The sequence below is a fragment of the Pristiophorus japonicus genome, chromosome 27, assembly GCF_044704955.1.
Source record: "Pristiophorus japonicus isolate sPriJap1 chromosome 27, sPriJap1.hap1, whole genome shotgun sequence".
Taxonomy (NCBI): domain Eukaryota; kingdom Metazoa; phylum Chordata; class Chondrichthyes; family Pristiophoridae; genus Pristiophorus; species Pristiophorus japonicus.
In genome coordinates, this window is record NC_092003.1 from 890052 (window position 1) to 903015 (window position 12964).

General features: G+C 59.3%; 1 protein-coding gene across 1 annotated transcript in view; it reads left to right on the forward strand.

The window, feature by feature from the left end:
* The window catches only part of mark2b (MAP/microtubule affinity-regulating kinase 2b), a 51213-nt gene that overhangs the window by 3743 nt on the left and 34506 nt on the right, over positions 1-12964 (forward strand). The window contains exons 2-4 of the mRNA XM_070867982.1: positions 4451-4592; positions 7675-7853; positions 7981-8081. Of these exons, the coding sequence (XP_070724083.1) occupies positions 4451-4592; positions 7675-7853; positions 7981-8081 (422 nt within the window). The remainder of the gene's footprint in view (positions 1-4450; positions 4593-7674; positions 7854-7980; positions 8082-12964) is intronic.

The following is a 12964-nucleotide window of genomic DNA, read 5'->3' on the forward strand; positions in this document are numbered from 1 at the left end:
CACACCCATCGCAGGTAAACGAGAGCTGGAGCCCCCCCCCCACACCTCCCCCCTCATCTCCCCCCCCCCCCCCTCCCCCACACACACCCATCACAGGTAAACGAGAGCTGGAGCCCCCCCCCACACCTCCCCCCTCATCTCCCCCCCCCCCCCCCCTCCCCCACACACACCCATCACAGGTAAGCGAGAGCTGGAGCCCCCCCCCCCGGCCCCCACACCCATCGCAGTAAGTGAGAGCTGGAGCCCCTCCCTCATCTCCCCCCCAATCTCCCCCACACCCATCGCAGGTAAACGAGAGCTGGAGCCCCCACCCCACACCTCCCCCCTCATCTCCCCCCCCTCCCCCCCCCCCTCCCCCACACACACCCATCACAGGTAAACGAGAGCTGGAGCTCCCACCCCCCTCCCCTCTTCCCCCCCCCTCATCTCCCCCCACCTCCCTCACACCAATCTCTCCCCCCCCAATCTCCCCCCCTCCCCCAATCTCCCACCCCTCTTCCCCCCCCCCCGCCTCTCTCCTCTCCCCCTCCCCCCGCCTCTCTCCTCTTCCCCCCCTCCCCCCGCCTCTCTCCTCTCCCACCCCCACCCATCTCCCCCCCCCTCCCCCCGCCTCTCTCCTCTCCCCCCCCCACCCATCTCCCCCCCCCTCCCCCCACCTCTCTCCTCGTTCCCCCCCCCCGCCTCTCACCTCTTTTCCCCCCCATCCCCCACCCATTTCCCCCCCCCCTCTCCCCTCTTCCCCACCCACCCTGTAACAGACTGGGTGCCCAATGCTGTGTGCGGGACGTGCGGTGGGAGATGGGGATGTGAGTGGGTATCATACCCAATGCTGAGCACGTGTTTGGCACTGTGTGTAATTGGTCTGTGGCTGGGATGCTGGAAGCGGTCTGCACGCTGTGCCCGATGCTGCTGTCCTCTTAGAAACATAGAAAATAGGTGCAGGTGGAGGCCATTCAATATGATCATGGCAGGTCATTCCCTCAGTACCCCTTTCTTGCTTTCTCTCCACACCCCTTGATCACTTTAGCCGTAAGGGCCATATCTAACTCCCTCTTGAATATGTCTAATGAACTGGCCTCAACAACTCTCTGCGGCAGGGAATTCCTCAGGTTAACAACTCTGAGTGAAAAAGTTTCTCCTCATCTCGGTCCTAAATGGCTTACTCCTTATCCTTTGACTATGACCCCTTGTTCTGGTCTTCCTCAACACTGGGAACATTCTTCCTGCATCTAACCTGTCCAGTCCCATCAGAATTTTATATGTTTCTATGTTTATATGTTTCTATAGTAGTAATCTCAGGATTGCTATCAGGGCCATGTGCTCGTCAGAGTAGGAATCACAGGATAGCTCAGATGAATACATGGCTTGAGGAGTGGTGCAGAAGGGAGGGATTTAAATTCCTGGGACATTGGAACAGGTTCTGGGGGAGGTGGGACTGGGTGGCGGTGTGAGCTGTGAGGAGGATGCTAAGAGGCTGCAGGGTGACTTGGACAGGTTAGGCGAGTGGGCAAATGCATGGCAGATGCAGTATAATGTGGAAAAATGTGAGGTTATCCACTTTGGGGGCAAAAACACGAAGGCAGACTATTATCTGAATAGCGGCAGTCTAGGAAAAGGGGAGGTGCAACGAGACCTGGGTGTCATGGTTCATCAGTCATTGAAAGTTGGCATGCAGGTATGTTGGCCTTCATAGCAAGGGGATTTGAGTATAGGAGCAGGGAGGTCTTACTGCAGTTGTACAGGGCCTTGGTGAGGCCACACCTGGAATATTGTGTTCAGTTTTGGTCTCCTAATCTGAGGAAGGGCGTTCTTGCTATTGAGGGAGTGCAGCGAAGGTTCACCAGACTGATTACAGGGATGGCTGGACTGACATATGAGGAGAGACTGGATCAACTGGGCCTTTATACATTGGAGTTTAGAAGGATGAGAGGGGACCTCATAGAAACATATAAGATTCTGACAGGACTGGACAGGTTAGATGCGGGTAGAATGTTCCCAATGTTGGGGAAGTCCAGAACCAGGGGACACAGTCTTAGGATAAGGGGCAGGCCGTTTAGGACTGAGATGAGGAGAAACTTCTTCACTCAGAGAGTTGTTAACCTGTGGAATTCCCTGCCGCAGAGAGTTGTTGATGCCAATTCATTGGATATATTCAAGAGGAAGTTAGATGTGGCCCTTACGGCTAAAGGGATCAAGGGGTATGGAGAGAAAGCAGGAAAGAGGTACTGAGGGAATGATCAGCCATGATCTTATTGAATGGTGGTGCAGGCTCGAAGGGCCGAATGGCCTACTCCTGCACCTATTTTCTATGTTTCTAGAAGATTTGTGAAGCATGATTTCCCTTTCATAAATCCATGCTGACTTGGACCGATCCTGTCACTGCTTTCCAAATGCGCTGCTATTTCATCTTTAATAATTGATTCCAACATTTTCCCCACTACTGATGTCAGGCTAACCGGTCTATAATTACCCATTTTCTCTCTCCCTCCCTTTTTAAAAAGTGGTGTTACATTAGCAACCCTGCAGTCCATAGGAACTGATCCAGAGTCGATAGACTGTTGGATGCATTGGTGATCATTTTCCACTATTTCTAGGGCTACTTCCTTAAGTACTCTGGGATGCAGACTATCAGGCCTATGGATTTATCGGCCTTCAATCCCATCAATTTCCCTAACACAGTTTCCTGACTAATAAGGATTTCCTTCAGTTCTTCTTTCTCACGAGACCCTCGGACCCCTAGTATTTCCAGAAGGTTATATGTGTCTTCCTTAGTGAAGACAGAACCAAAGTATTTGTTCAATTGGTCTGCCGTTTAAATTCTGACTGCAAGGGACGTATGTTTGTCTTCACTAATCTTTTTCTCTTCACATATCTATAGAAGCTTTTGCAATCAGTTTTTATGTTCCAAGCAAGCTTCCTCTCATACTCTATTTCCCCCCTCCTAATTAAACCTGCTGAATTCTAAATTTCTCCCAATCCTCAGGTTTGCTGCTTTTTCTAGACAATTTATATGCCTCTTCCTTGGATTTAACACTATCCCTAATTTCCCTTGTTAGCCACGGTTGAGCCACCTTCCCCGTTTTATTTTTACTCCAGACAGGGATGTACAATTGTTGAAGTTCATCCATATGATCTTTAAATGTCTGCCATTGCCTATCCACCTTTAAGTATCATTCGCCAGTCTATTCTAGCCAATTCACGCCTCATACCATCGAAGTTACCTTTCCTTAAGTTCAGGACCCTAGTCTCTGAATTAACTGTGTCACTCTCCATCTTAATAAATAATTCTGCCATATTATGGTCACTCTTCCCCAAGGGGCCTTGCACAACAAGATTGCTCATTAGTCCTTTCTCATTACACATCACCCAGTCTAGGATGGCCAGCCCTCTAGTTGGTTCCTCGACATATTGGTCTAGAAAACCATCCCTAATACACTCCGGGATATCCTCCTCCACCACATTGCTAGCAGTTTGGTTAGCCCAATCTTTATGTAGATTAAAGTCGCCCATGATAACTGCTGTACCTTTATTGCACACATCCCTTATTTCTTGTTTGATGCTGTCCCCAACCTCACTACTACTGTTTGGTGGTCTGTACACAACTCCCACCAGCGTTTTCTGCACTTTGGTATTCCATAGCTCCACCCATACCGATTCCACATCATCCAAGCTAATGTCCTTTCTTACTATTGCATTAATTTCCTCTTTAACCAGCAACGCTACCCCGCCTCCTTTTCCTTTCTGTCTATCCTTCCTGAATGTTGAATACCCTGGATGTTGAGTTCCCAGCCTTGGTCACCCTGGAGCCATGTCTCCGTAATCCCAATTACATCATATCCGTTAACTGCTATCTGCGCAGTTAATTCATCCACCTTATTCCGAATACTCTTTGCATTGAGGCACAGAGCCTTCAGGCTTGTCTTTTTAACACTTTGCCCCCTTAGAGTTTTGCTGTAATGTGGCCCTTTTTGATTTTTGCCTTGGGTTTCTCTGTCCTCCACTTTTACTTTTCTTCTTTCTATCTTTTGCTTCTGCCCCCATTCTACTTCCCTCTGTCTCCCTGCATAGGTTCCCATCCCCCTGCCATATTAGTTTAACCCCTCCCCAACAGCACTAGCAAAAACTCCCCCTAGGACATTGGTTCCGGTCCTGCCCAGGTGCAGACCGTCCAGTTTGTTCTGGTCCCACCTCCCCCAGAACCGGTTCCAATGCCCCAGGAATTTGAATCCCTCCCTGCTGCAACACTGCTCAAGCCACGTATTCATCTGAGCTATCCTGCGATTCCTACTCTGACTAGCACGTGGCACTGGTAGCAATCCTGAGATTACTACTTTAGAGGTCCTACTTTTTAATTTAGTTCCGAGCTCCCTAAATTCGTCTTGTAGGACCTCATCCGGTTTTTTACTGATATCGTTGCTAAGAATTGTTGCATTGTGTGTTTGTCCTACAGTTAGAGGCAGAGTCTCTCTCCACCAGTAATCTATGTTCGAAGCCCCGCACTGACCACACCAACAGCAACGCACAATCACCCTCCAACAAGGTTCAGCGGAGTGTCTCAGCCAGTCAGAAACAGCGCAGGTTCAGTGACCAAGGTAGGTCCCTGGTCGGGGAGGAGTGGGGAGTTCACGGACATGGACAAACAGCGGGTTCAGTTTATGCAGCATTATTGGTTTAGTGCTCAATACCAGTCAACCCAGGTCTTGTTCCAAACACTGCCCTGGGAGTGCTTGATGGGACAGTGTAGAGGGAGCTTTACTCTGTATCTAACCCCCTGTACCTGCCCTGGGAGTGTTTGATGGGACAGTGTAGAGGGAGCTTTACTCTGTATCTAACCCCCTGTACCTGCTCTGGGAGTGTTTGATGGGACAGTGTAGAGGGAGCTTTATTCTGTATCTAACCCCGTGCTGTACCTGCCCTGGGAGTGTTTGATGGGACATTGTAGAGGGAGCTTTACTCTGTATCTAACCCCCTGTACCTGCTCTGGGAGTGTTTGATGGGACAGTGTAGAGGGAGCTTTACTCTGTATCTAACCCCCTGTACCTGCCCTGGGAGTGTTTGATGGGACAGTGTAGAGGGAGCTTTACTCTGTATGTAACCCGTGCTGTACCTGCCCTGGGAGTGTTTGATGGGACAGTGTAGAGGGAGCTTTACTCTGTATCTAACCCCCTGTACCTGCCCTGGGAGTGTTTGATGGGACAGTGTAGAGGGAGCTTTACTCTGTATCTAACCCGTGCTGTACCTGCCCTGGGAGTGTTTGATGGGACAGTGTAGAGGGAGCTTTACTCTGTATCTAACACCTTGTACCTGCCCTGGTTCTGATGTTGAGATGAGATGTGTCCCATTTTCTCAGGTGAGCAGCTCACATTATTCACAAGTAGTATTTGTAAGAAGGCTGTGTACGTGGGTTTGATCCCAGGGGTGTGGGAGTTGACAAAGGCCCAGAGTGGAGCCTGGGGCTGGGTTGGGTTTGAGGCCAGGTGTATAACATGTAGCAGTGAGGTGAGCTGGCTGGGTCTGTGAGCACCGCGCTGCCTGGCGAATGGGCAGGACCCAGGTGAGCCTGAACGCAGGTCTGTGATCTGTGTCCCCACACAGTCAGTGGCACTGCCTCCCTTGTCACAGTTCGATTCAGTGGGTGACGGGACAGTAACACTTCCCAGCTCCCATGGAGGGCAGCACAGGAGCGTAGGAAAAAAGACCCAGGTCCATCAACCCCTCGATTCTTTTCCTGGGACTTGAACTCGCAAACTCTGGGTTATAGACAGCAGGGGGAGGCCATTCAGCCCCTCGAACCTGTTACATTAGGAACAGGAGGAGGCCCATTCAACCCCTCGAGTCTGTTACACAGGAACAGGAGGAGGCCATTCAGCCCCTCGAGCCTGTTGCATTAGGAACAGGAGGAGGCCATTCAGCCCCTCGAGCCTGTTACACAGGAACAGGAGGGGGCCATTCAGACCCTCGAGCCTGTTACATTAGGAACAGGAGGAGGCCATTCAGCCCCTCGAGCCTGTTACATTAGGAACAGCAGGAGACCATTCAGCCCCTCGAGCCTGTTACATTAGGAACAGGAGGGGGCCATTCAGCCCCTCGAGCCTGTTACATTAGGAACAGGAGGAGGCCATTCAGCTCCTCGAGCCTGTTACATTAGGAACAGGAGGAGGCCATTCAGCCCCTCGAGCCTGTTACACAGGAACAGGAGGAGGCCATTCAGCCCCTCGTGCATGTTACACAGGAACAGGAGGAGGCCATTCAGCCCCTCGAGCCTGTTACATTAGGAACAGGAGGAGGCCATTCAGCCCCTCGAGCCTGTTACACAGGAACAGGAGGAGACCATTCAGCCCCTCGAGCCTGTTACATTAGGAACAGGAGGAGGCCATTCAGCCCCTCGGGCCTGTTACACAGGAACAGGAGGAGGCCATTCAGCCCGTTACATTAGGAACAGGAGGAGGCCATTCAGCCCCTCGAGCCTGTTACACAGGAACAGGAGGAGACCATTCAGCCCCTCGAGCCTGTTACACAGGACCAGGAGGAGCCCATTCAGCCCCTCGAGCCTGTTACACAGGAACAGGAGGAGGCCATTCAGCCCCTCGAGCCTGTTACATTAGGAACAGGAGGAGGCCATTCAGCCCCTCGAGCCTGTTACACAGGAACAGGAGGAGCCCATTCAGCCCCTCGAGCCTGTTACACAGGAACAGGAGGAGGCCATTCAGCCCCTCGAGCCTGTTACATTAGGAACAGGAGGAGGCCATTCAGCCCCTCGAGCCTGTTACATTAGGAACAGGAGGAGGCCATTCAGCCCCTCGAGCCTGTTACATTAGGAACAGGAGGAGGCCATTCAGCCCCTCGAGCCTGTTACATTAGGAACAGGAGGAGGCCATTCAGCCCCTCGAGCCTGTTACATTAGGAACAGGAGGAGGCCATTCAGCCCCTCGAGCCTGTTACACAGGAACAGGAGGAGACCATTCAGCCCCTCGAGCCTGTTACATTAGGAACAGGAGGAGGCCATTCAGCCCCTCGAGCCTGTTACACAGGAACAGGAGGAGGCCATTCAGCCCGTTACATTAGGAACAGGAGGAGGCCATTCAGCCCCTCGAGCCTGTTACACAGGAACAGGAGGAGACCATTCAGCCCCTCGAGCCTGTTACACAGGATCAGGAGGAGCCCATTCAGCCCCTCGAGCCTGTTACACAGGAACAGGAGGAGGCCATTCAGCCCCTCGAGCTTGCTACATTAGGAACAGGAGGAGGCCATTCAGCCCCTCGAGCCTGTTACACAGGAACAGGAGGAGCCCATTCAGCCCCTCGAGCCTGTTACACAGGAACAGGAGGAGGCCATTCAGCCCCTCGAGCCTGTTACATTAGGAACAGGAGGAGGCCATTCAGCCCCTCGAGCCTGTTACATTAGGAACAGGAGGAGGCCATTCAGCCCCTCGAGCCTGTTACATTAGGAACAGGAGGAGGCCATTCAGCCCCTCGAGCCTGTTACATTAGGAACAGGAGGAGGCCATTCAGCCCCTCGAGCCTGTTACATTAGGAACAGGGGGAGGCCATTCAGCCCCTCGAGCCTGTTACATTAGGAACAGGGGGAGGCCATTCAGCCCCTCGAGCCCCTCGCCCTACACACGGGCCACACCGCCCGCTCGGTAAACCCTGCCTTGTTTTGTCGTTGCTGCAGCTGGCCCCACCATCCCCACCTCCAACTCCTACTCCAAGAGGAACCAGGCCAACACTGCCGACTCCAAGCACCAGGAGGAGGAGAAGGATGGTTCTCGGCGCTCGAGCAGCAACGTGAAAGTGCCAGCGAGCCCACACACCGGCTCGGACAGGAAGAAAACGACGGCACCATCCACCATGGTGAGCGGGGCGGTGGGGGAACGGACCGAGCGACGGGAATTGGCTGTCGCTGGCTGTAAGCTCACGCTCACTGGTGTCTCTCTAAAACCTGTACTGTTTGTCACCCCCCCCCCCCCCCCCCCCACAGAACAGCGCAGTGCCCTCCGGTGTGGGCCGAGGCAGGAACTCACCGCTGGTGGATCGAGCTGGCACGGTACAACCGGGCAACATACAGAACGGCAAAGACAGGTGAAAGCAGCAAGTCAAATCATCGGCGCCTTGACCCACACGGTCCATGCTGCCGACACTCGACCGCTCACTGACCCGCTCGGCCACCGGTCAGTAATCGGCCGTGTGCTGGACCCTCCAGCCACGGACAGTGGGCTCTGGCATATCCGGCATAAAACACAGGGTCCCACCCAAACCACTCACGTCCCGAGTCCGGCCACTGCCAGAGAACTGTTGGTGCTCCTGGGGATAGGAATCATGGGAAAGGTGCAGTGTGGGTTCAAGCGGGAGTTAGCGGGGATCGGGGAGACCCGAGACCCGACCTGAGACCCGGAGATCCGAGACCCGACCCGAGTCCCGAGACCTGATACCCGAGACCCGACCTGAGACCCGGAGATCCGAGGCCCGAGTCCCGAGACCCGACCCGAGACCCGGAGATCCGAGACCCGAGTTCCGAGACCCGACCCGAGACCCGGAGACCCGAGACCCACCCCGAGACCCGAGACCCCGAGACCCCGAGATCCGGAGATCCGAGACCCGACCCGAGTCCCGAGACCCGACCCGAGACCCGAGACCCGAGACCCCGAGACCCGACCCGAGACCCGAGACCCGAGACCCGACCCGAGACCCGAGACCCGAGACCCGAGACCCGAGACCCGACCCGAGACCCGAGACCCGACCCGAGACCCGAGACCCGAGACCCGAGACCCGATCCGAGACCCGAGACCCGACCCGAGACCCGACCCGAGACCCGAGACCCGACCCGACCCGAGACCCGAGACCCGAGACCCGAGACCCGAGACCCGACCCGAGACCCGAGACCCGAGACCCGAGACCCGAGACCCGACCCGACCCGAGACCCGAGACCCGACCCGAGACCCGACCCGAGACCCGACCCGAGACCCGAGACCCGAGACCCGAGACCCGAGACCCGAGACCCGACCCCCGACCCGAGACCCGACCCGAGTCCCGACCCGAGTCCCGAGACCCGACCCGAGACCCGAGACCCGACCCGAGACCCGAGACCCGACCCGAGACCCGACCCGAGACCCGAGACCCGAGACCCGAGACCCGACCCGAGACCCGAGACCCGATCCGAGACCCGAGACCCGACCCGAGACCCGACCCGAGACCCGGAGATCCGAGACCCGACCCGAGACCCGGAGATCCGAGACCCGACCCGAGACCCGAGACCCGACCCGAGACCCGAGACCCGACCCGAGACCCGAGACCCGACCCGAGACCCGAGACCCGACCCGAGACCCGAGACCCGAGACCCGACCCGAGACCCGAGACCCGACCCGAGACCCGAGACCCGACCCGAGACCCGAGACCCGACCCGAGACCCGAGACCCGACCCGAGACCCGAGACCCGACCCGAGACCCGAGACCCGACCCGAGACCCGAGACCCGACCCGAGACCCGAGACCCGACCCGAGACCCGAGACCCGACCCGAGACCCGAGACCCGAGACCCGAGACCCGACCCGAGACCCGACCCGAGACCCGAGACCCGAGACCCGACCCGAGACCCGAGACCCGACCCGAGACCCGAGACCCGAGACCCGACCCGAGACCCGAGACCCGAGACCCGACCCGACCCGAGACCCGAGACCCGAGACCCGACCCGAGACCCGAGACCCGAGACCCGAGACCCGACCCGAGACCCGAGACCCGAGACCCGAGACCCGAGACCCGAGACCCACCCCGAGACCCGAGACCCGAGACCCGAGACCCGAGACCCGAGACCCGAGACCCACCCCGAGACCCGAGACCCGAGACCCGAGACCCGAGACCCGACCCGAGACCCGACCCGACCCGAGACCCGAGACCCGAGACCCACCCCGAGACCCGAGACCCGAGACCCGAGACCCGACCCGAGACCCGAGACCCGACCCGAGACCCGAGACCCGACCCGAGACCCGAGACCCGACCCGAGACCCGAGACCCGAGACCCGAGACCCGAGACCCGAGACCCGACCCGAGACCCGAGACCCGAGACCCGACCCGAGACCCGAACCCGACCCGAGACCCGACCCGAGACCCGAGACCCGAGACCCGACCCGAGACCCGAGACCCGAGACCCACCCCGAGACCCGAGACCCGAGACCCGAGACCCGAGACCCGAGACCCACCCCGAGACCCGAGACCCGAGACCCGAGACCCGAGACCCGACCCGAGACCCGAGACCCGACCCGAGACCCGAGACCCGAGACCCGACCCGAGACCCGAGTCCCGAGACCCGAGACCCGAGACCCGAGACCCGACCCGAGACCCGAGACCCGAGACCCGACCCGAGACCCGAGACCCGAGACCCGAGACCCGACCCGAGACCCGAGACCCGAGACCCGACCCGAGACCCGAGACCCGAGACCCGAGACCCGACCCGAGACCCGAGACCCGACCCGAGACCCGAGACCCGAGACCCGACCCGACCCGACCCGAGACCCGAGACCCGACCCGAGACCCGAGACCCGTCCCGACACCCGAGACCCGACCCGAGACCCGACCCGACCCGACCCGAGACCCGAGACCCGACCCGAGACCCGAGACCCGACCCGAGACCCGACCCGACCCGACCCGAGACCCGACCCGACCCGACCCGAGACCCGAGACCCGAGACCCGACCCGAGACCCGAGACCCGACCCGAGTCCCGAGACCCGAGACCCGACCCGAGACCCGACCCGACCCGAGACCCGAGACCCGACCCGAGACCCGAGACCCGACCCGAGACCCGAGACCCGACCCGAGACCCGAGACCCGACCCGACCCGAGACCCGAGACCCGACCCGACCCGAGACCCGACCCGACCCGAGACCCGAGACCCGAGACCCGACCCGAGACCCGAGACCCGACCCGAGTCCCGAGACCCGAGACCCGACCCGAGACCCGAGACCCGACCCGAGACCCGAGACCCGACCCGAGACCCGAGACCCGACCCGAGACCCGAGACCCGACCCGAGACCCGAGACCCGACCCGAGACCCGGAGATCCGAGACCCGAGACCCGACCCGAGACCCGGAGATCCGAGACCCGACCCGAGACCCGAGACCCACCCCGAGATCCGGAGATCCGAGACCCGAGACCCGACCCGAGACCCGGAGATCCGAGACCCGACCCGAGACCCGAGACCCACCCCGAGATCCGGAGATCCGAGACCCGAGACCCGACCCGAGACCCGGAGATCCGAGACCCGACCCGAGACCCGAGACCCACCCCGAGATCCGGAGATCCGAGACCCGAGTCCCGAGACCCGAGTCCCGAGACCCGAGACCCGAGACCCGACCCGAGACCCGGAGATCCGAGACCCGAGTCCCGAGACCCGAGTCCCGAGACCCGAGACCCGAGACCCGACCCGAGACCCGGAGATCCGAGACCCGAGACCCGACCCGAGACCCGACCCGAGACCCGGAGATCCGAGACCCGAGTCCCGAGACCCGAGTCCCGAGACCCGAGACCCGAGACCCGACCCGAGACCCGGAGATCCGAGACCCGACCCGAGACCCGAGACCCACCCCGAGATCCGGAGATCCGAGACCCGACCCGAGTCCCGAGTCCCGAGACCCGAGACCCGACCCGACCCGAGACCCACCCCGAGATCCGGAGATCCGAGACCCGAGACCCGACCCGAGACCCGAGACCCGACCCGAGACCCGAGACCCGACCCGAGACCCGAGACCCGACCCGAGACCCGAGACCCGAGTCCCGACCCGAGACCCGAGACCCGAGTCCCGACCCGAGACCCGACACCCGACCCGAGACCCGACACCCGACCCGAGACCCGAGACCCGAGTCCCGACCCGAGACCCGAGACCCGAGACCCACCCCGAGACCCGGAGATCCGAGACCCGACCCAAGTCCCGAGACCCGAGACCCGAGACCCGAGACCCGACCCGAGACCCGAGACCCGACCCGAGACCCGAGACCCGAGACCCGACCCGAGACCCAAGACCCACCCCGAGACCCGAGACCCGACCCAAGACCCACCCCGAGACCCACCCCGAGACCCGGACGCCAGATTGGAGCACTGGGGCTGAGGGGTGATTGAGGGATTCAAGGTTCAGGGTGAGAGGGTCCGGACAGGGGAGATAGAGAGCCTCACCTCACCTCAGCACTTCACCTCACATCGCCTCGCCTCACCTCCCCTCCTCACCCCCCCTCCCCTCCGCCCTCTCTCTCCCCGCCTCTCCCCCTCACCCCCGCCCCCCCCGACCCGCGCCTCACCGCCAATGATGGACTTTGGCCGTGTGGAGGCTGTTGGAAGGCAGGAGTGGCGGCAGCCAGTTTGTGCACAGCAAGCTCCCACACACAGCAAGCTCCCACACACAGCAAGCTCCCACACACGGCAAGCTCCCACACACAGCAAGCTCCCACACACAGCAAGCTCCCACACACAGCAAGCTCCCACACACAGCAAGCTCCCACACACGGCAAGCTCCCACACACAGCAAGCTCCCACACACAGCAAGCTCCCACACACAGCAAGCTCCCTCACACAGCAAGCTCCCACACACAGCAAGCTCCCTCACACAGCAAGCTCCCACACACAGCAAGCTCCCTCACACAGCAAGCTCTTACACACAGCAAGCTCCCTCACACAGCAAGCTCCCTCACACAGCAAGCTCCCACACACAGCAAGCTCCCACACACGGCAAGCTCCCACACACAGCAAGCTCCCACACACAGCAAGCTCCCACACACGGCAAGCTCCCTCACACAGCAAGCTCCCACACACGGCAAGCTCCCTCACACAGCAAGCTCCCTCACACAGCAAGCTCTTACACACAGCAAGCTCCCTCACACGGCAAGCTCCCACACACGGCAAGCTCCCACACACGGCAAGCTCCCACACACGGCAAGCTCCCACACACGGCAAGCTCCCACACACGGCAAGCTCCCACACA